The sequence below is a fragment of the Camelus ferus genome, chromosome 20 (assembly GCF_009834535.1).
Source record: "Camelus ferus isolate YT-003-E chromosome 20, BCGSAC_Cfer_1.0, whole genome shotgun sequence".
NCBI lineage: Eukaryota > Metazoa > Chordata > Mammalia > Artiodactyla > Camelidae > Camelus > Camelus ferus.
Window position 1 is genome coordinate 21,842,225 of NC_045715.1, and position 22,030 is coordinate 21,864,254.

General features: G+C 39.3%; 1 protein-coding gene and 1 long non-coding RNA gene across 2 annotated transcripts; one reads left to right on the plus strand and one right to left on the minus strand.

The window, feature by feature from the left end:
* The first annotated feature begins 91 nt into the window (after positions 1–91).
* Positions 92–4,910, plus strand: PSMB9 (proteasome 20S subunit beta 9). Its single transcript, XM_006180522.3, has 6 exons — positions 92–218; positions 2,064–2,131; positions 2,872–3,003; positions 3,651–3,780; positions 4,026–4,167; positions 4,730–4,910. The coding sequence occupies exons 1-6, from the start codon at positions 159–161 to the stop codon at positions 4,855–4,857; spliced, it is 660 nt and encodes a 219-aa protein (XP_006180584.1). The 5' UTR covers positions 92–158; the 3' UTR covers positions 4,858–4,910.
* On the minus strand, positions 502–22,005 carry LOC116658247. The gene is made up of 3 exons (XR_004313520.1): positions 21,561–22,005; positions 21,072–21,229; positions 502–1,571 (listed from the first exon to the last, which is right to left on the minus strand). It is a non-coding gene; the product is annotated as an uncharacterized LOC116658247 (long non-coding RNA).
* Positions 22,006–22,030: the final 25 nt, after the last annotated feature.

The window sequence follows — 22,030 nt, forward strand, 5'->3', positions numbered from 1 at the left end:
CTGCCCCGTACAGGTTAGCGCCCGGGTGCCAAGGCTCACAGAGAGGACCCAGGCGCCCCCTGGCGGGCGTAACGAAGGGGCGGGGCTGCAGGCAGAGCACAGCGCGCTGTCCCAGGTCGGAAACCAGCGCCCCAGGCAGCGAGGAGCGTGGCGCCGGGATGCTGCTGGCCGGAGCACGCACCGGGGATTTACCTCGGGCCGGAGAAGTCCACACTGGGGTAATGAGTCTGGGCATGAGGGTTAGCAGAGGGGTGGAGGAGGTGGAGCGACAGGGGGACCCTGAAAGCGCCACGGAGTGAATTTGGAGACTAACAAGATTGAGGAGATAGCTCGTAGCAGCCAGTGAGTGCACCCCGAAATGAATACGGGTGTCTCTATTCTGAAGGGGATCGTCTAGGGGTCCACGAAGGGACTGGGCCCGCAAGGCTGGTGGAGAAAGGGGTGCTCTGGCTCTTAGCTAGAAGCCTTAAAGGGAAGCTGCTCTAAGGCGCTTTCGCTTTCACTCTGGACTAGAGAGAGGGGCTGGTTAAACCAAGGGAGGGGGTTGGAGAAGGTGCACGGAGAGAAGGAACAGGTACCCTGGGTGAAGTAGGACAGCACTAGACAGAGGGGAATTGTGGACACTGATTGAGGAGGGACAAATCACACAGACCTCTGATGAACTACCCCCTAGGTAACTCAGAGCCTCAGCACTGATTATGGGGGTTCCATGTGAGCTGGTGGTGCCCTTCCCCAGCTCGGCCCAGGAAGGCTTGGCCCAGGTGCTGCCAGGCTCCCTTCCCCGTGTCTTCCCTGCCCACCTCCACGCGCCTGCCGGGGGACTTTTGCTCAGGTTGGGCACCTGGGGCAGATAGCAGCCCAAGGCTGGCTGGCTTCCGCTCTCAAACTAGTGCCACCACTCATAGCTCCAGGGCAGCTTTGTTATAAATGAACACCCTCTAGGATGGGGTGTCCCCTGTTCTCTAGCTGGCTGTTCATGACAAATCAGTATGTCAAAATGAACAGTCAGACCAAGATCCCTGGAGGCCAGGGTAACTTAGGGAGTGGTGAGAAGTACAGCAGTGAAGCCAAATCTCCCCTCACCACCGAACGAGTAGTGGGAAGGAAGAAGTGGAAGTCCAAACAAAGCCTGGGAGTTAGACCTGGGTTTTAGTCCTGTGTGGCCTTGGACAAGTCACTTGCTTTCTCTATGACTCAGTTTCTTCATTGGAACCAAGGATCTTTAAGGTTCTTTCCAGCTCAACAGAAGTAAAAAGTGTAGCTTTTTTCTCCTTCACTCTTCCTTAATTCTTTTCCCTAATTCCTTTTATTGATCTGGAAAAGTCAGCTCAAGCTCCTCAAATCCTCTCAGTACAGATCTCTTTCCCTGGCTACTGAGATAGCTCTTTACCTCTTGATCAGAAATCCTTAAATGAAACCTTTATTTTAAGCCATCTCTCATGATTCTTGCTGCTTCCCTCCTTCCTTGACACGTGGTCCTGCTAACCGCTGACCCCCAAGATGTTTTCCATTGTTCAGTAAACTGAAAGAGCTCACTTCTGAGTAAGGAGGTGGGGGTGGATGATTCTGGGCTAAAAAAAAAGAAAGAAAGAAAGCTTGAACTTGTTTCCCAAGGCCACAGTAACTTGCCGCTGGAGGGTCTGCAGCACATCTGTACATACAACAAGCACATGCAGAGGTAACTCACTGTGCAGCTGCCTCACTGGTGCTTGGAAGTGCCCCCTTGAACCCTTCACTCAGAGGGAGCACTTATACGTCCAAGAGCCTCATCCCACCTCTCTCTTTACAGTGGAAAGGATACCACTTAGTCAGGTTGGGGCTTAGAGATGCCATTCTTTCTGCCTGATACCATGGCCAGGCTCTGACATTCCCTTGCAGCCGGGAGAGACAATAGAGAAAGTGGAAAGATAAAGGGGGGGGGGACCATTCTGGGAGTCAGCTCTGGCCTAAATTACCATAAAACCTTGAGTCAGTCACTTCTCTCTGAGAATGTTTCCTCATGTGTAACATGAAAGGATCAAGGCTCTTCCAGCTCTGACTCTCTGTCCTCTGTGTCTCTGCAGACAACCATCATGGCAGTAGAGTTTGACGGGGGCGTGGTGGTGGGATCTGATTCCCGGGTGTCGGCAGGGTAAGTACCAGTGACGGTGTGTACCTTTGGAAGGAAACTAATGGCCCCAAATGCACATTTTCCTTAACCACTCATGAAGAGACTGGTAAACTGGAGCTTTGGAGAAACTGAGTTAAACTTTCAGTAAGGCCTCTCTATTAAGATGCTGGGTGGGTGTTTGGATCTCTGAATTCATGGAGGAGAATCTGAGGCCTGAATGTGAATGTGGCCGGTCCCAGGGAATAAGGGAATAGGGTCTGAAAAGGGCTTAGGAGATAAAGATTTCAGGGCCCCTCCTTCCATCTATGTTTAGAGGTAGAAAAGTTGGTTCTGCCAAGTAGATTTCTGGTTTCTCATCCATAGAGTACTGAACTAATTTTGTCTTTCTCCCTCCCAGCCAGTTTCCTTACATACAAAATAAATACATAGGATTAGATCAATATTACTCATTTTATGTTCCATAGATCACATAAATTCCTTAAGATTGCTAATAGCAAAGAAAAATTATTAAGTGGAAGATTGGTCTTCACTGAGTATTTTTTATTTTACTATAAAAATCTAAGCCCAAAAAATAAGTCTAATTTTGATAATTATTTGCAGTGTTTCATTTGTTTGAGATGATTGCTTCCTGCTTTAATCCAGGCATTAAATTTCATGTGCTCCGAAGCTGTTCTTATGTCCAATAAATCTGAGACACACTGAAAGAGTAACATCAAAAAATTTGGCGAATCTAATGTTGATGACTGTTGACTCCTTGACAGACAGGCGGTGGTAAACCGAGTGTTTGACAAGCTGTCGCCCCTGCACCAGCGTATCTACTGTGCTCTCTCTGGCTCAGCTGCTGATGCCCAGGCCATAGCTGACACGGCCGCCTACCAGCTGGAGCTCCATGGGTACGAAGCTTTGGGGTCCTCAGTCCACCCTGGCTAGAGTTCCCCCAACCGGTGAACCCCTATATAGTGTCACATCCCAGGAGCCCTACAGTTGGAAAATGAAAAATTCTTGTTTTGGCTCCTGCTTTTATTAGCTTTGAGCTGGCACTTGAATCTCTCAAAGCTGGTTTCTGCACCTAGAAAGTGGCAATAATTAATAGTACCCGCCCACCTTGCCAGATGGTTCTTTTGAGAATCAAATGGTATACGTGAAAGCAGTTTGAAAACTGCAAATCACTATCTGAGTCTAAATCATGAGGAAGAAAATGACAGTGTGGCCCACGATAATATCAGGCAGTGATGATGTGAGAAATCAAGGTCATCTGCTTTTACCCACATGGGCAAGATGCCTGCGGCCAGGAGACTTATGTCATGGTGGGGGTGGGTGGCAGTGGTGGTGGACAGAGTAAAGGAGGCAAACAACTGAAATCTTCTTACCAGCTGGTGACGTGAGACTCTGGTTCCCCTGTACACGTGAGAGTGGAGCTGGAGTTTGAATTATTGCAGCTCTAGGTTTCAGGTGTCACTTGGCAGGGATCATGGTAATGGCGCAAGAGAGTGGAACTGCAGGAAATTATGCTGACACCTCTTCCTGACACTTCCTTTAGGATGGAACTGGAAGAACCTCCACTTGTTCTGGCTGCTGCAAACGTGGTAAGGAATATCACCTATAAATACCGGGAGGACCTGTCCGCACATCTCATGGTAGCTGGCTGGGACCAACGTGAAGGGGGCCAGGTGGGTGTCTCCCAATGTCCTCCCTCCCTTGCGGTTCCCCACTTCCCTGTAGAGGGACATGGAGGTCATATGTCATTCCAGCAATGAGTTCCAAAGACACGGCCTCCAAAATCATAGTACAGCCTCAGTGGATAAGTGTATGAGGTGCTGGGGCTCAGCTGCAGAGTGTGGAGACCACCTGCTTGTCTCAGTGGCAAGTAGAGGACTGATGCTTCTGTGGTCTGACCTGAGGATGCCTCCCCCAGGTATACGGAACCATGGGAGGAATGCTGATTCGACAGCCCTTTGCCATTGGTGGCTCGGGCAGCACCTATATCTACGGTTATGTGGATGCAGCGTATAAACCAGGCATGTCCCCTGAGGAGTGCAGACGCTTCACCACGAACGGTAACTAAAGCAAGAGGAAGGGTCCCTGCGGCGGTGGTTAACATGGGAAGGGAGTAGAGCACGAGGAACAGGAAGAGGAACACACAGGTGACCATTTAATTAAATGTCTAAACCGGGACACTTTGGAGAGTGAAAGGGGGCAGGACAAATGCTAAACTAGATGGGACTTCAGGACAAACGGCATAAACCAGGATTGTTATGAGCACACCAAACTAAGATATATGGTGACCCCAAGAACCAGTGGTGTGCGGGAGCTGGCTTGGACCAGCTCATAAGAGCCAATTGTTAAAGATTCAAGGATTTGTGAGCTGTGTGTTTATCTATTTATAACTTGAAATCAATGATGGTGGGATGATTGAGACCATGGACATCAGGAGATGCTACATATGAAGACCTTTTTTTTTTTTTTGAGTTGTTTACCAGTACACCACCAAATGTGCGTCTCTGGGAGATGGGTTTTGAAGTCTGAAAGTGGTAGTAAGCGTATGAACAGGAGGGAAAGAAAAGATGTTTGAAGCTAAGCTATTCTCTCTTCCTCTCTCCAACTTGAAACCCTCTGCAGCTATTGCTCTGGCCATGAACCGGGATGGCTCTAGTGGGGGTGTCATCTACCTGGTCACCATTACAGCTGCTGGTGTGGACCATCGAGTGATCTTGGGCAATGAGCTGCCGAAATTCTATGACGAGTGAATCTTCCTCAGACTTCCCTTGTTTACTTTGTAATAAACTTTCTGGGGCCAGAACCTGGTATGGTCCATGGGTGCTCAGGGAGATGACGCTGGGGAAGGGGGCTTCCCTCCCAGATGTTAGCACACCCTTTTTATTCTTTTGTCCCCCGATCTAAACATCTTTCCCACAGGTAAGAGTGAGGATGGGAGGGAGTATACTAGAACAGGAAGAGCCCTGTACATCATGTTCTGAGGGATTCTGAAACATTAGAAACAATACAAATTCCCATTCTGGTGCCCAAGGGATGAAGCTGCAAGTGAAAAGCTGGGATTCATTCCTTCAAGGCTAAGACTGATAGGTAGCTAAGACAGCTACACACGTGAGAATCAGCTTAGAGCACCAGCAAAGTCACATGCAAAAATTCCTTTCATAATGCATTCACTCACATTAGAGACCAATACATGATAAATACTAAATATTGGGGCGGGGGGCACTTGTGACTTTCAAAGAATAATAGCGATAACCAAAAAAGCTACATTTACTGAACGAGGCATTAGCTAAATGCTTTCAAACTTTACCTCTTAGAACCCAAACCAAAAACCTTATGTAGGTACTACTATTTCTTCCATGTAAGGAGAGATGGAGGCTTAGAAGGATTAAGTCAAGGCAAGTTCAAAAGCTGAGATGCAGGATTTTGTTTACCATATGCCCTTCCTCTACCGCTACATAAAACTCTCCATTTCCTCAAGCTTCAAATATCTGCTGCTCTTTGAAATCTGCAGTAATTAGTCCAGTCCATTATTTGGCACGTAGGAAGTTGTTGCTAGATGCCTGAGTAATTGTATCAAACACGCGAGCTCCAGTCCTGTCTCTGCCGTGCTCTTCCTGAGTGACAGGACACATTCCCCTTCTCAGAGCCCTCATTTTCTCTTCTGTCAAAAAAAGGGCTGAGTGACTTCTACGGTGGTTTACAGCTTTGACATTCAATGCCATTTTGCTCACAAGTGAGCAGTTAGAGGTATATTTAACAGAAATACTAGTAGGCTACCCAGGAAGTTTCTGTCTGCTTTTCTTTCTAGATTTCAGGCCAAACATACAAATTCAAAGTACCTTAAAACACTCCCATGTCCTTGGGAGTGTGTATTTGGTTTGGAGAAAAATAACCTACAATTACTAGCACCTTCAGTTCTTTCTAGACATGCTATTTAATTTACTTTGAAGTTATATGTAATAGATTAAGAGCTTATCTCTCCTGCTGATCACAACTAGAAACTCTGCAAAGTAGACAAAAGAAAGTACTAAATGACTCTGAAAAATAAACAAAAGCAGGTAGAGAGTGCAGGGAGTCAAAACTTGGAAAGGCAATGCTCTGGGGGGAGGGTGGGTTCAATTTTTTTTCCTCTTGTGGTTCTGCCCTGAAGTCAGGCCTCGGTGGCAGAGCTGCACTGCCGAGCTGAGTCTCCCAGGAAAACACCATCATTCTGGCCAGAGGCACTGAGAGAAGGAGCCCTTGTGGGCAGGAGCGTGAAGGGGACTCTCCCAGACGAGAGCCCTGGAGAAGGGGCCCCCCTAACTCTAGGTGTGAACACCCCTGAGCCGCACAGTTGCGCGGCTCACCCAAAACCGCGCAGCAAAGGCTGTGAGGACCGAATTAAGATTTAAACCTTTTGAAAGTAGGTGGCCATCTTTTTCTTTATTGGCCAAACAATTGTGTCCTTATGCCCCTCGTTCCAAAAAAGGTTGTAGCAGCGTATGGGATAGACACAATTTAAAAAGAAGGAGGAGGAATAGGAGGGGAAGAAGAAATTAGAGCAAAGACAAAATGAAGTTAAGAAATAAGTGAAGCCAAGGGGTAAAACTAATATACAACATGAATATCTTTTTTTAAAAAAGAAAAGTGATGCACTGGACCTGTCCTGAACAGCCTAACAAGAACAGATTGTAAAATAGTCAGGAATTGTGAACGGCAGGGGTCGCTTGACATTGACCATTGTGGGAGTATTTATACTACAGAAACCAGCAATGTCAGAACTTTTTGGTTTTTTCCCCCTGGAGAGCCAGTTTAACAGGACACGTGTTTATCAGCCAGCTATAGATGGATAAAAGAACAACTGGCTCTGAGCTACAGGGTAGTAAAAGCAAAACAGGAGATGAAATCAGGTACAAGATGCAAAAGATTCATTTAAAAATGAATCGTTCAAAAACAACAATATACAAACGTGTGTGTATATATATATAATTTTTCAAGTCACACAGGACATTTACTGAAATGGAATATGCATTATGCCATAAAGAATGCTCTATCAAACTCCAAAAATGTAATATCTTTGAAACTACATTTTGCAGCCATACTGTATTAGATTAGAACTTGAAAACAAAAGGACACCTAAAATTCTCATGGCTTGCAAACTAAGAAAATGTTGATAAATAACATGGATTTAAAAGGTAGTCATAAAGGAAATTTACTCATTTAGAACTAGGTAATAAAAGTGATAAACAGCAAATTTTGTAGGGCAGAATACTATTCAGAATTTTACAGCTTCAAATACATTTATTAGGGCAAAGAAGTTAAAAATAAATGACTTTAAAATTCTCCTAAAAATTTGTAAAAAAGAGCATTTGAGCAAACCTAAAGAAACAAGAAGTTAGGAAATTACAAAGATAAGAAGAGAAAGCAATTTAATAGAGAACAGAAACTTACGTAGTGACGATTCACAAAACCAAAAGCTGCTTCTTAAAAAAAAATTTTGTAAGATGTTCAGACTTAAAGCAAGACTGATCATGAATAAAGGGAAGGAAAAGTGAAAAACAAGATACAGAATGAAAAAAAGGGGGATAGCTACAGATACAACAGAGATATGAGACATAATAAAGGGTATTATGAGTAAGTATACGCTAATGGATTTGAAAACCTAGGTAGAGATAGGCAAATTCGTAGAAAAATTTAATCTACCAAAAGTAGCACAAGGAGAAATAGAAAACTTGACTATACCAGTAAATATGAAGAAATGGAAAAAGTTGCCAATGGCTTCTGGTAAAATTAATTTTTTTAACTGCCCAGATAGTTCTGCAGGTGAGTTCCAGCAAACATTCAAGGGACATGCAACTCTTATGGTAGGTATTTTATTCCAGAATAGATTAAAAGATTAAAAGCTGCTCAGCTAATTTTATCAGGACAGCATAATCTTGATTCCAAACTGATGTATAGGAAATTCAAGGAAAGAAAATAATAGGCCCATTTCACCTTGAACATAGTGGGAAAAAATAAATTATTATTTTATGAATTGAATTTCATGGTATTAAAATAATAATTCACCAAGAGCATATGGGAAATTCTTAGAAGCAAGGATGCTTCAATATAACAAAATACACTATTATAATTCACCATACTCATAGACTAAAGAGGAAAAATCATCTGCTTTTCTCAATCAATTAAGAAGAGGCATTTTATATAGTTAAATATACATTTATGATTTTTGAAAAACAGTTAAGGAACCAGGAATCAAATAAGACTTTTCTTATCTTGGTAAAGGTTATATTCTTAAAAATCTATAACAAGCAGTATACATAAGGAAAAGTTTTAGGTGTCCAAGACAAGAAAGCTCACTATAATTGCTAGCTCTGAATCCAGGCTAATGCGTAAGGAAGAAAGAGGAATGAGAGGACTGGATAAAACTATTATTTTCAGATCATAGGATCATTTACTTAGAAATGATAAACAACAGAAGCAGCAAATTACTAAAATAACAAAAGACTTTTTCAAGATTTTTAGCCATAAGAACAACTTACAAAAATGCATAGCATTTCCCTACACCAGAAAAACCAATAAAAAATCAGAAATCATGTACAAAAGCCAAAAAACGATAAAGTATCTACTGATTAACTTAATTAAGAAATTGTAGAAAATGTAAAATTCTAAAAAAGTCATTGAATATGATTTGAAATAATGCAGAGTCATTTTGCATTCTCAGCTAGGATCACAATCTTATAAAGATATCCAGTTGCCCCCAATTTAATCTTTAAATTGAATATAATCCTAATTGAAGCTCCATTTGATCTTTTCAAGGAAATTTATAAATTTACTCTAAAATATATATGACAGAATAAAGGCCCTTAGATAGCTAAGTAAGCCTTTAAGAAAGAACAATATAAAGGGGAAACTTGTCTTTGGAAACATTAAGACAGTCTAGGGAACTATAATTATTAAAAAGACATGCTAAGAATCCAGCAGTTTTGTTTTTCTTTTAATAAGTTAATAAGGGAGCAGAATTCCAAACTGAGGTATGGAAATCACTGAGAGACAAACTCATACATATACAGGAACCTAATATAGAATAAAGTTTCTGCTATAAAATAATGGGGACATTATGGAATATTTAATACGTATTATTAGAAAAAAATGGCTCTCAATATAAAAAGAAAAACAAAGCTAGATCCTGATCTAATGGCACATACAATAGACTAAGGTGAGGTGAAGCCACAAAAGAAAAATGTGAAACTTTAACTGTAATAAAACAAAACATAAAAATTATCTTTGTGACCAGGGACAGGGAAGGATTTCTTTATATAAAACCCCCAAAATCATACTGAGAAATATTTTATTATTTCATTATGTCAAAACTGAAGGTTTTTTTTAATAAACAGAGATAAAGGACAACTCTAATAAACAAGTAAAAGAGAGGATATTTACATTGTCTAAAACCAACCAGGGATATTATTGAGAATATACAATGAACTGCTGCAAATCAACAACAAAAATGTGGCAACTCCTAAAGAAAAATGCACCAAGGACACAGACGTGGACTTTACAGAAGAGAAAAACAAAAAGGTAACAAGCATTTGAAGAGATAAGGTCAACAATAATCACAGGAAAACAAATGTATACATTAATTCATAACTAATAGACTGAAAAACATTAGACAGTTAGATAATGACAAATGTTAGTGAGGAAACAGGGGTGAAGGAAGCCTCCTGCTCTGCTTGTGGAAATATAAACTGGTGTGGCATTGTAGACAGAATTCTGTGACACCTAATCAAGTGAAAAACATCCTAGGCAGTTTTAAAGGATACCTTTTCTTCTGTAACCCAGCACAGATACAGATGGGAGCCAAACCTAGGGTTTGATGATAAAGGTTGTGAAGTTGTAGAGCAATTAATTGCTTAACCCCACTAAGGTAAGGCCACTGGTTGGGATGGATTTGAGCCCTGAGATATGAAATGGGGACATATGAGCAGACATAGAGAAATCTGAGAAGCGAAAATCACCGTATCCCCCAAAACATCTTTGCTGGAAGAAGATAACTGGATTAGTTATCTATTGTTGTGTCATACCCCTGCATTAGTTACCTATTGCTGTGTAACAAATGACACTGTAACGTAACAGCTTAAAATACAAACATTTACTATTGGGAATTATTGGGACAATAGGGGAAATTTGAATACAGATGGTATATTTGATAATAGTATGTCAATGTTAAGTATCTTGGAGGTGATGATGTTACGATGGTCATGTTGAGAAATGTCCTCGTTCTTAAAATACACAGGCCAATCTATTTCAAGGTAAAGTGTCATAATGTCCAAAAATTTTCTCAAATGGCTTACCAAAACAGTCCCTCAACAGTAAAGAGATAAATAAAATGTAGTATATTGATACATTAGAATACTGTATAAGTAAAACATATTAATGAATTACTGATGCAACAACATGGATAAATCTCATAGAAATAATACTGAGGGAAGAAGCCAGACACATGCAAAAATACACAATATTTGTTTTAGTTTTCTATTGTTGTGGAGCAAACCACCCCTAAACTTTGTGGCTTAAAACAAAAACAGTCATGTTATTATTTCTTGTGAGTCCATGGGTTAACAGGACTTTAAGAACCACTGATATAAGAATGTGAAAACAAATATGTGTATGCATATGTACTGAAACATTATGCTGTACACCAGAAACTGACACATTGTAACTGACTATATTTCAGTTTTAAAAAATACAGCCACTGGTGTAGCCCATGAACCAAAGCCCTTACTCACGGCAGCCACTCCACACAGCACCTCACATTTCATGTAAGGAGTCTGGTTATGTGTCCCATCAGATTCGAACCTTAAGAATACTGTAAAAAATTTTCCCTACCTTATTAGTCCTGCCTCCCCACAATGCAATTTAGAAAACCCGCTCCCCCCAGCCCGCTTTGACACTAGGGCACCAGTACGGGACCTAAGTCCCACCAATCAAATTCATGCACCTGAGACTTCAAAACTGAGCAACGGAAGGTAATGGGGATCCACCCTGTGTTCATTTCACTGGCAAAGGTGACAGAAAAAGCAATTGGCTTTAGAAGAAGCAGTGGTTTAAAAAAAAAAAAAAAAAGGTGAAGTTCCTGCAACGGAAGTGGCTTAGAAGTGTCTTCAGTGATGAGTGCAGTGAAGTCCCGCCCCCAACGACAGAGCAAAGAGCAACACCTAGAAGCAACAGTGAAGTGGCTTATCAGACTTGTTCTGGGGAGTGTGTTTTATCTGTTTATAATGAGCCTCTCATATGTTGTTCCAGCATTTCCACTCCAAAAGCCTAATTCTGAGAGAAATGTATTTGTTAGACTTTTCCAAGTGTTACCAAACTCATGAATGAGGAATCAGGAAGACTACCAGAGACTGGATTCAAAGAGTATTTGCAAAACAAAGATTTACATAGTCAGAAAAAATTGCGGTGTTAGAGATACAGAATGGTTAATGCACTACAAAGCAATAAAACCATAACCTTGGAGTTATCTTCTTTACCAGAGTAAAAGCAAAGCCAACATTCCTTATCAGCTTTCTACAGATTAACCTCTAATAGTACAGGGCCAGCAGAGTTCTTTTTAATCAAGTTACAACTCCTAAAACACTCGAATTTTGATCAGGCAGGATTATGAGAAAATGTTCAAGTATGATGTTAAATAATCAAGAAAGCAAAGTTTTTCCTTATTCCCAACTTTTGGAACATTTTTCCTGCACAATTTCTACCCCCAAGGTACAGGATTAACCAAATAAGATTTTCCAGAAACATTCTAACTCAGTATCTTTCATTTGACAAGCTCTTTTGTTTGGCCTGTTTTAGGATAAAGACGTGAAGCTCCTTGTGTAGTTAACAAAACAAATATCTTATGATATTAAGACTAGAGAGTTCACATCTTCTGAAATGCTTTAGCCCATAAGGTCATAGTTTTAATTACTCCTGTGATAACCAAAAATAATTTTATTACCACTCATCAGTTCACTGATTCCAAGAACCCTTCCCCAACCCATGTTCTCAAAGCTCTGCTTATAGAGCTTTTAACTGTGGATGAAATCCCATTTTCTCTGAGATACCTGAAGTTCACAGTGATCCTGGCTTGTCAGAAGTTAACATCCCTTCCCACCTGTCAGATGGGGACTTAGTAAACTAGAGCCGGTGTGCTAAGAGGGTTTTGCAGACTTTGTTTCCGAATACAAACTGCAGTCTTTCCTCTTATTAGTGACTTGTCATACCCAATTAAATGAGATGTTCCTTTAAATGTGACATCTCTGGCATGCTCAGGATTCCAAATTTGGGGATATGAACCACTGCATATCACTACGTTGTCATAAAAACATAAAGCAACCCATAAAAGTACTCCACATAGTGTTTGCAGGGAAGAACTACACACCAGGTATTCATTAGAATCATATATTCCTATGGAATCCATATTATTTATATATATATATATATATATATATATATATATATATATATTTCTATAGAATCATATATTCCACCAGTGATGCTGTCTACAAAAATATGTCATCGTCTATAGAGGTGTGGTACTCACAAGATTTGACTCCATGTCCTTTAACAAAGGATAGCTGAGATTTTTCTAAACTTAAAAATTATAAAAGCCCGGGTCAAAATTCCAATTAATAGGGTCACCACATTTAATTTTTCTTGAGTTTTTATACTCTGTAGTCTGTATTAAGAATTACCATAGGATATTTTTTCCTGAATTCTGAGGTTCTATTGGAACAAGACACCATTCAAAAAAACATTTGGTTTCAGTTTCCACAAGCATAGGCTAAAGTTGAGGATTATAGCTAGATAAGAAAGTAAACTGGTTTGCTCATATGCTCATCAGAAAATGGAACATTTAAAATAATATCCTAAAACAACTATAATTAAATCACTATGATTACATATTGGTTAAGAGTTTGATTCAGTCTTATTACTTGTTCCATTCATCTGCGGCCGGTAGACTACATTAATGATTTCATCTGCTCCTGTACTGAAACAGCCCTATAAATGCCAATTTTTAAGTCCCCTGGTACAGTTTGACAAGTGTCAAGAGGTGGCAATGTCAGCTTAAACTGGTAAGTTTGTTCTCATAACTCTACTCTCTGCAATCCAAGAATCAAGAAAACCTGATAGTCATTTCCACGGGGCCTCTGAAATTGTCCTTTTCTGTTATTTCTCTCAGAAGATCTAATTTTCGATGACAGCTTATAGCAGAGAGTTTCAGGCAAGCATGAGAAAACATCGGTTTGTAACAAGACCGATGGCACTGTTTAATTTATCACAGTAACCGACAATATCAGAATAGAAGGATTAGAATCTAGAGAGCTCACAATTTCACTAAGACTGACTACCCCTTACTCTGAAGGTAAGTACACACTCTAGACGGTGAGGAGCACTGGCAACTCTCCAGGACTTCTAATCCAGTCTGAAAAGTGCAGATTAGAATTCCTGCCATTTGACAAGGGTATTTTAAACCCAGAAACAAAATCTCCTCTAAAATAAATAAATTCAAATCACCATGCCAGGCTTGGAATATGAACAAGAATATGCTTTTACCCTTTCTGAAACATAGTCATTAAAACACACATTAACAATATTTTTACTTGGACAAGATTCATTAAGGAAAGGTTGAGCTCCTGTTTTTTTGTTTTTTTTTTTTTTTTTTTTGTCAGCTTTCTCCGCATTGTGGATTCGATACATAGAGTAACTCTTTTGATAGCACAGAATTAATTTAAAGTATACGAAGCATGCCAAATGTACCTAATTACTTCTGGCCACCTTAATTTTATGATGAAAGATTAAGCCTTTGGCGCTACCTAGTGGTCAAATGGGTAGTTGTTGCTACCTAATGGGAAAAGGTTTTGGGGTTTTTTTGGTTTTTTTCTTTTTTAAGTAAAAGATAGCTTGACAGCTTTCATATTTTCAATTCAGAGTTTAGGCTTCACAAAGGCAACAAAAAAGAATTTCCAGAGGAAACTGACCACTTAATTAATATAAGTGGACAGGTACTTGAGAGTGAGCAATTGTTACAGCTTTCGCCGTCCCAATAACCAGAGTGACAATAAACCATTTTTAAATACATATGAAGAAGGTACCATAATAATTACAAGAAGCTTTTGGTCTCTCATAATTCAAACAGTTTTGGTTATTTGCTTTTAAAATGATTTAAGAACATGACAATGTCAGCAGAAAGCACTCAAATTTATCCAGATATTAAGTAAGAGTATTCTGATAAGAAATTGCTGCTGGCTGAGCTGATTACACTCAAGGGGAAAAAAACCCTTTTCTACCTCTCTTCAAGAGCACAATGAATATTCCAAGACCAATTTTGAACAAGTCTTCTCCTTTTTTTGCTTATTAATTTTAATTAATCATTATATATGTCTAAAATATACAGAAATGTATAGTTAGATGACAATATTGTTTTAAAAGTTCAACTTCAGCTTTAAAAATATATTTAATCTTATTCGTTCAATACACTAATGTGTGTACCACATTAAGTTTACCACTTAAATTGAGTTTTGTAAAAAATAAGTATGGACAAAAGTATATACATAAAACTGCTTGGTAGTTCAGAATTTTTTTCTTTGTTTCTATGAATTATTTTTTTCTTTTAAGAATTTTGCCGGTATTCAAAATTCACCTACTAATTCAATCAATTTAAATTAGTCCAAAGTTATAAAATCATTTAGGTTGAAACTTCATAGTTGAACATAATCACTATTGATCTTAGCTTTCCAGAGGAGAAATTTTAAATTTTTACCAAGAGAGTAAGTGGAGTAACCAAGTTAAATGATTTACAGCATTGTCTAAAGTTTACAAGAGCCAATACTTTAAAAAAAATAAAAGCATGTCCTATGATTATTTAATTAGATTAAATGTATACATTTACATTTAGGTTTGCTTCCCAGAAAATGAGTCTGAGGATGAGGAAAATATTCTTTTTTTTTTTCAAAATCAATTTACGGTGTTAGACATCAAATTAGCAAGTGTTTAGAGAGGGGAATGCAAAAAGGTAGGAGGACTGACTGAAAAAAGGGCAAAAGGAGACACTTTGAGATAAGAAAAATGTTCTATGTATCAATTGGGGTGGTGGTTACATAGTGTATATATACCTTTGCCAAAACTCATCAAACTGAATATTTTAAATGTTTCCATTGGTTTTATGTAAATCACATCTCAATAAAGTTGATTTCAAACCATAAAATGAGATCAAAAGTTTCAGCTGTGGAGTTTGTGGGCTTCAGCAACAGAAACCAAATGGGTCCTATATCAAGGATAGCACAACCAAATACACTGTGTCCTTTTTTGTCCCCTAACTTAGTAGATCAGTTTTTTAAATTCAAGTTATTTAAACTAAAACAAAAACATCTGGGACATAGTTTAAAAGGATTACAGGGATCAAGGCCTCCAGAGCAGTCCCTGACACTCTGTCTCCTCCACCCATGGATTCTTTATCAACTCCAGGCAAGAAAACTGGGTCTAACGTCATCCAGAGTCCTTCCCAAATCTGTCACTTACAGCACAAGCATTGACTTCAGATATTTACTAATCGAGGCCTTCTGTTCATCTTGCTTCTACCATGGTTTCCAAAGGTAAATTTTAAATTCAAGAGCTTAACCTTTTGATCTTCATAGCTTTGCTGTGTTCACCCAAGGCATGAAGGGGAAATGCCTTATCTGTCTTTAGAGCAGAAAGACAAAACAATCCTAGTTGTCAGAGAATTTTTGCTGCCTTACACCTGAATATGTAAACGCACAGGAAATGTCCTAGCAGGATAGATGCCACGGTGCACCTTTGGGAAGCAGTTAAATGGGAAGGAGGAAGTGACAAGGGAGACCTTTTACCCTCCACTCTTCTACAAGATATTTTATAACAAGATATCAGGTATGTGCTGTGGAATTTTGTAACAATAAGAAAAAAGACTTTTTAATGAATGAATTTCAGGTGGTTGTAGAGAATCACAATCAATATTAGTCTAAGACTGAGGGGCAAAAGGAAATATTCCTTAAGCTGAGAACCAAAAGCTGTAGCTACAAATATTTATTAACTAGTTCAGTCTAAGGTTTAACTGCTTCATGAACACCAGAAAATAGGTATATGCTCTTTTGAACAATGCTTTTCTGGTTATGTTCTCCTATAACCTGCTTTTCTGAAAACTGGCCTGAAATGTACTTCTACCGGGATTGAATGATTGGGGTGCATTATGTTGGAATGATGGAAACTTGAGAAGAGATACACACACCGGTAATAAAGACATACATTCCTGTTCCTTAGGTGAAGTAAAATTGCAGTAATATACACTGGATCTGCACACATTCCTCTCCTAAAGTCTCCCTGGATAAAAAGAGGATGTGTATTCTGAAGGAGGAACAACTGCAAGTGGGCTGCAGCATCCTTACCTAATCACCAACATGCCTGACCCGTCTGCGTCAATGACCCTTATGTCTGCCCAGTTGCTTTGCCCATTCCCTCCAAAAGCAGCTAAACACACATTCTTTTCAAGTGCACATGGAACATTCTCCAGAATAGATCACATGTTAGGTGACAAAACAAATCTCAATAAATTTAAGAAGGTTGAAATCATTTTGGACAACAGTATAAAACTAGTAATCAATTACAAGGGAAAAACTGCAAAACACACACACACACACACACACACACAGAGACTAAACAACATGCTACTAAACAACCAATGGGTCAATGAAGAAATCAAAGAAGTCAAAAATACCTTGAGACAAATGAGAACAGAAACACAACTATCCAAAATCTGTGGGACACAGAAAAAGTAGTTCTAAGGGGGATGTTCATAGTGATACAGGTCTAACCCAAAAAAACAAGAAAAATCACAAATAAGCAACCTACTGTTACACCTAAAGGAATCAGAAAAAGAAGAACAAGTAAAGCCCAAAGTTAGTATAGGAAGGGAAATAATAAAGTTCAGAGCAGAAATAAATGAAATAGAGATTTTAAAAACAATAGAAAAGATTAATGAAACTAAGAATTGGTTCTTTGAAAAGATAAACAAAATCAACAAACACTTAGCCAGACTCAAGGAAAAATCAGAGAGGGCCCAAATAAATAAGAAAGGTGGAGAAATTACAACTGGCACCACAGAAATATAAAGGTACCCAAGAGAACATTATGAACATTTATATGCCAATAAATTAGACAACATGGAAGAAATGGATAAACTCCTAGAAACATACAATCTTCCAAGACTGAATCATGAAGAAATAGAAAATCTGAATAGATCAGTTACTAGCAATGAAATTGTTTATGGAGTTAAAAAAAAAAAAAGTTCAGGTCCAGATGGCTTTACTGGTAAATTCTATGAAACATTTAAAGAAGAGTTATTACGTATCTTTCTCAAATTATTCCTAAAAAAACTGAAGAGGAAAGAACACTCCCAAAATCATGTTATGAGGCCAGCATCATCATGGTACCAAAACCAGACAAAGACACCACAAAGAAAATAAAATTACAGGGCAATATCCCTGATGAACATGGATGCAAAAATCTTCAACAAAATATTAGCAAACTGAATTCAAAAATACATTAAAGGGATGTGTTTAGGGATGAATCAAGTGGGATTTGTTCCAGGATGCAAGGATGGTTTAACATCTGTAAATCAAACAATGTGATACACCACATTGACCAAAAGAGGGATAAAAGTCATATGATCATCTCAATAGATGCAGGAAAAGCATCTGACAAAACTCAACATCCATTTATGACAAAAGCTTTCAACAAAGTGTGTATAGATAGAACATAACTCGACGTGATAAAGGCCACAAATGACAAACCCATAGCTCATACGGTGAAAAGCTGAAAGCATTTCCTCTGAGATCAAGAACAAGACAAGGATGCCTACTCTCACCACTTTTATTCAATCTAGCTGGAAGTTCTAGCTAGAGCTATTAGTCAAGAAAAGGAAATAAAAGGCTTCCAAACTGAAAAGGAGGAAGTAAAACTGTCACTATTTGCAGATGACATTATACTACGTATAGAACACCCGAAAGACTTCACCTAAAGACCATTAGAACCGATAAATTAATTCAGTGAAGATACAAAATTAGTATATAGAAATCTGTTACATTTCTAAACACTAATAACAAACAATCAGAAAGCAAAATTTTAAAAAACAGTCATATTTACAATTGCATCAAAAACAAAAAAGTACCTAGGAATAAATCTAACCAAGGAGGTGAAAGAAAACAATGCACTGAAAACTACAAGACATTGAGCAAACAAATTGAAGACGGCACAAATAAATTTGACTCTCTCAAGGGGTCAGCCCACTTTTTAACTCAATGCCAATGATGGTATTTCAATTCTTAGCCTTGAGAGGCAGGTGACAAAATTCTAAGATAAGAAAGAAAAAAAAAAAAGACGTTCTTTTCTGTCCATGACCTGGGGAGAACAATGAACAAATCTTTTAACAAAAATCTGTCTTTGTAAATGATATATCTAACAAGGATAACTTGTCAAATCCCGAGACCTCAAAGACTCTGGACAAGACTGGATAAAATACCCCTTAACCTGTAAAACATTTGTAATTCTGACCACTCATCTTTCTTAATAATGTAGTGCTCTAGTGATAATATTGTTAACATCTCCATCTGCAGGAAGCCAAAATTACTTGTGAATTTTTTCTGTCAAACCAGAAAAAGAATCATTGGCATTTCTGTCTTCTCATACTCAGAGAATAAAATGGCTCTACTGGGCTTTTAACTAGGCAAACAGTGAGAGACTGTTAAACGACTGAACCAAGGAGAGAATGGAACCATAAGGAGGGTGATTCCGTGCTGAGCCTAAAAATGAGCCCACAATTTTTTAAATGTTTTTAATCCTAAAAAACCAGGTAAGACAAGTCTTTATTTGGACATCAGTGGGAGCCTGCCTGCCTCTGATCTTTCCCAGCTACCTCAAAACTTTGTCATTAAAGAATTATTTGTACTGAAAACCCAGAGCTATTAGAAAGGAAGAAAACTATGGGATTTTATTTTGCTGTTGATTTTTTTCTAAAGGTTTTTTCCAGTTGTCACTGGTATGGGTCCAGATGGAGTCTTATCTCTGAGTGTACAATAGTTGAATCCAAGCAGGCAGTCCCAAACTTGAGTGCATCAGAATCCCTTGGAGGGCATGTTAAAAATGCAGATTCCTGGGTCCCATGGCCAGAGTTTCTGATTCAGAAGGTCTGGGTTCAGACCTAAGAATCTGCATTTTTAATGCATTTCTAGGTGATGTTGAAGCTGCTGGTCCAGAGACCACATTTTGAGAACCACTGGAGTAGAAGAAAAACAACTAATTCCAGCACACATTCTATCATTCACTTTTCTAAGGTGGTTGCATTATAATTTCACCTGATTCAAAGTGAGTGATTCTTTGTGAGAAATGAGGCTGAGAAGGAGAGAATCTCCATGAAGAGAGTTGAGAATAACCTGGCCCAGATTTAAGTGCACGGTGCAGAACACAGGTTTCAATAGGTTGCTCATCCTCAGTAAGAGATCCACAACCCATCACCCCAAGGGGTTTTGTTTTTTTTTTAATTATGAGTTTGGGATTAACAGATACACATGACTATATATAAAATAGATAAACAACAAGGACCCACTGTATAGCACAGGGAACTATATTCAATTTCTTATAATAAGCTATAATGGAAAAGAATCTGAAAAAATAAACATATGTATATGTGTAACTGAATTGCTTTGCTAAAACTAACATTGTAAATTAACTACACTTCAATAAAAATTTTTTTTAATTTTTTAAAAAAAGAAACAGGGAAGCTGTGTGATTTTTTTTTCTCTTCCAGATATATACATTTTCTCCTTTCTTTTCCTTAGAAGGAAAGTGGTACTATACAGTCTCCTGCTTTCCCAAGAAGTTAATGATTTCTCTTTTTATTTGAGTGTGAGATTTATCTTCCCTGTGTGAAAGTCCATCTGAACAGTGTTTAGGATTTTTGTATCAAGGATGAGACTGACTTATAATTTTCCTTTCTTATACTATCTTTGTCAAGTTATTAGTATAAAGGTTACACAAGCCTCCTAAAATGAGTAGGGGATATATCCTTTTTTTTTACATTCTCTAAGAACTTCTGTAGGATTAGAATTGTTTTTTCCTTAAGTGTTTGGTACAACTTGCTGGTGTAATCACTTGCTGGTGTAAACTTAACTAAGGCTTAAGTTTCTTCTGTGGGAGGATATTCAACAATCAATTCAATTTTTTCTGCACATGATTATTAAAATAAAGGATTTGATGTAACTGAAAAATGATGAGTTGATCACAGTATGGAATCCCCAACCAGCAGTTATTTTCAGGAAGAAAAAGCAAGGCCCCTTTCCATCACTTGCCATTTCCTAAAGGAAGGCCACTGTTTGGCTCGGGCCTCCTTCTAGATGAGTCTAAGGGTGGCGGGGGAGCTCAAAAGGAGAAAACGTCTGGGTTACTTTGGGAGCAAGGGTACCAGGAGTTCAGTTCAGGGAGAGGGATCAGTGCTTTTCAAAATTTTTTTTAATTATATATACATATATACCTACTAATACACAGAAACACAAATATACTTCACTGAGACAGTTCATGAAACTATAGTTACCCTCACCACCGTAGTGCAGGCTGGTATTTTTTATTCCACTGTATTCTATTTCATTCCATATATATATATGTGTATATATATATATATATATATCTATTTCATTCCATATATATATGTATGTATATATGTATTCTATTTCATTCCATATATATATGTGTATATATATACATACACACACAGGGTGAGATTTGGGTGTGTGTGTGTGTATATATATATACACACACACACAATACATTTTAATATATTACTATAAATTATATGAGATATATATTATATACATTTATATTATATATTTAGGTATTATTTATTCCATTCCACTAACATATATACTTATGTATTTATACTTACATACACATACAGTCTTTCAGGGTTGTGGATGAGGTTTGGAAGTGGACTTAGGAGTGAGACCAGTGCTGGGGATTCTCAGGACCTCATATTGCCACATCCATGGTACCTGCGATTTCACATTATTCTGTTCAGGGACAAATAACGTCGCTCTCTTCCACCTGCCAATGGAGAAGATCCCAGGGTTAGTTAAGACTCGCATTTATCAAGTCGGCCGGAGTGGATTTAACGTTCTACGTTCCTGTTTCATGCTGTGGCATCTGGAAAACCTGATAATGAAATCCCCCTCCTGCTCCTTTCACGGGCCCTGCTGCAGAGGTGAGCAGGTGAGTGGAGAACTGAGGTGAGAAAGGAGGTGGACCCAGAGAAAAGAAACTACCCTTGAGAGGAAAAACTTACGCAGTTAACGCTCCCCCTCCCCCTTCTGCCGGCCGCCCTCTTCCATCTCTGCCCCTTTCTGCCTTCTCTCGTCCACCTCTCTCCTTCCCGCACCTTATACACCTTTCCTCCCTGAAGGTGAATAATTCGCCGCGTAGTAGCCGCTCAGGGGCTGTGAGGAGCGAGAAGTTTACAAGAAGCCTGGTCCAGAGTTCCAAGAAGTGGGTGCAGGTGGCGGGGCACAGCAGCCGCTCCGGGACGCTCGGTCCGGGTATTTCTTAGTGGCCGCGTCGCGACCCGAACGCCGGGGCGCCGTGCGGGCGGGAGGACGGAGCCTGGGAGCTGAGACTGGAGGAGGGCGAAGCGGAGTCCCAGGATCACAGCCCTGGGAGCAGAAACAGCGCAGACAAGCCTGGAGAACCTCTGGGTTGGCGACTGAGGGCTGGACATCTCAGGTCACCGCGGGACCGCACGAAGGGGCCTCAAGGACCAGGCTTCCTCAGGGGACAGCCGATAATAACCCAGCACAGTGAAAGCAGGAGGGTTGGGCTGTGTTCCTCCCGCCCCAGACCGCCGAGCTCTGA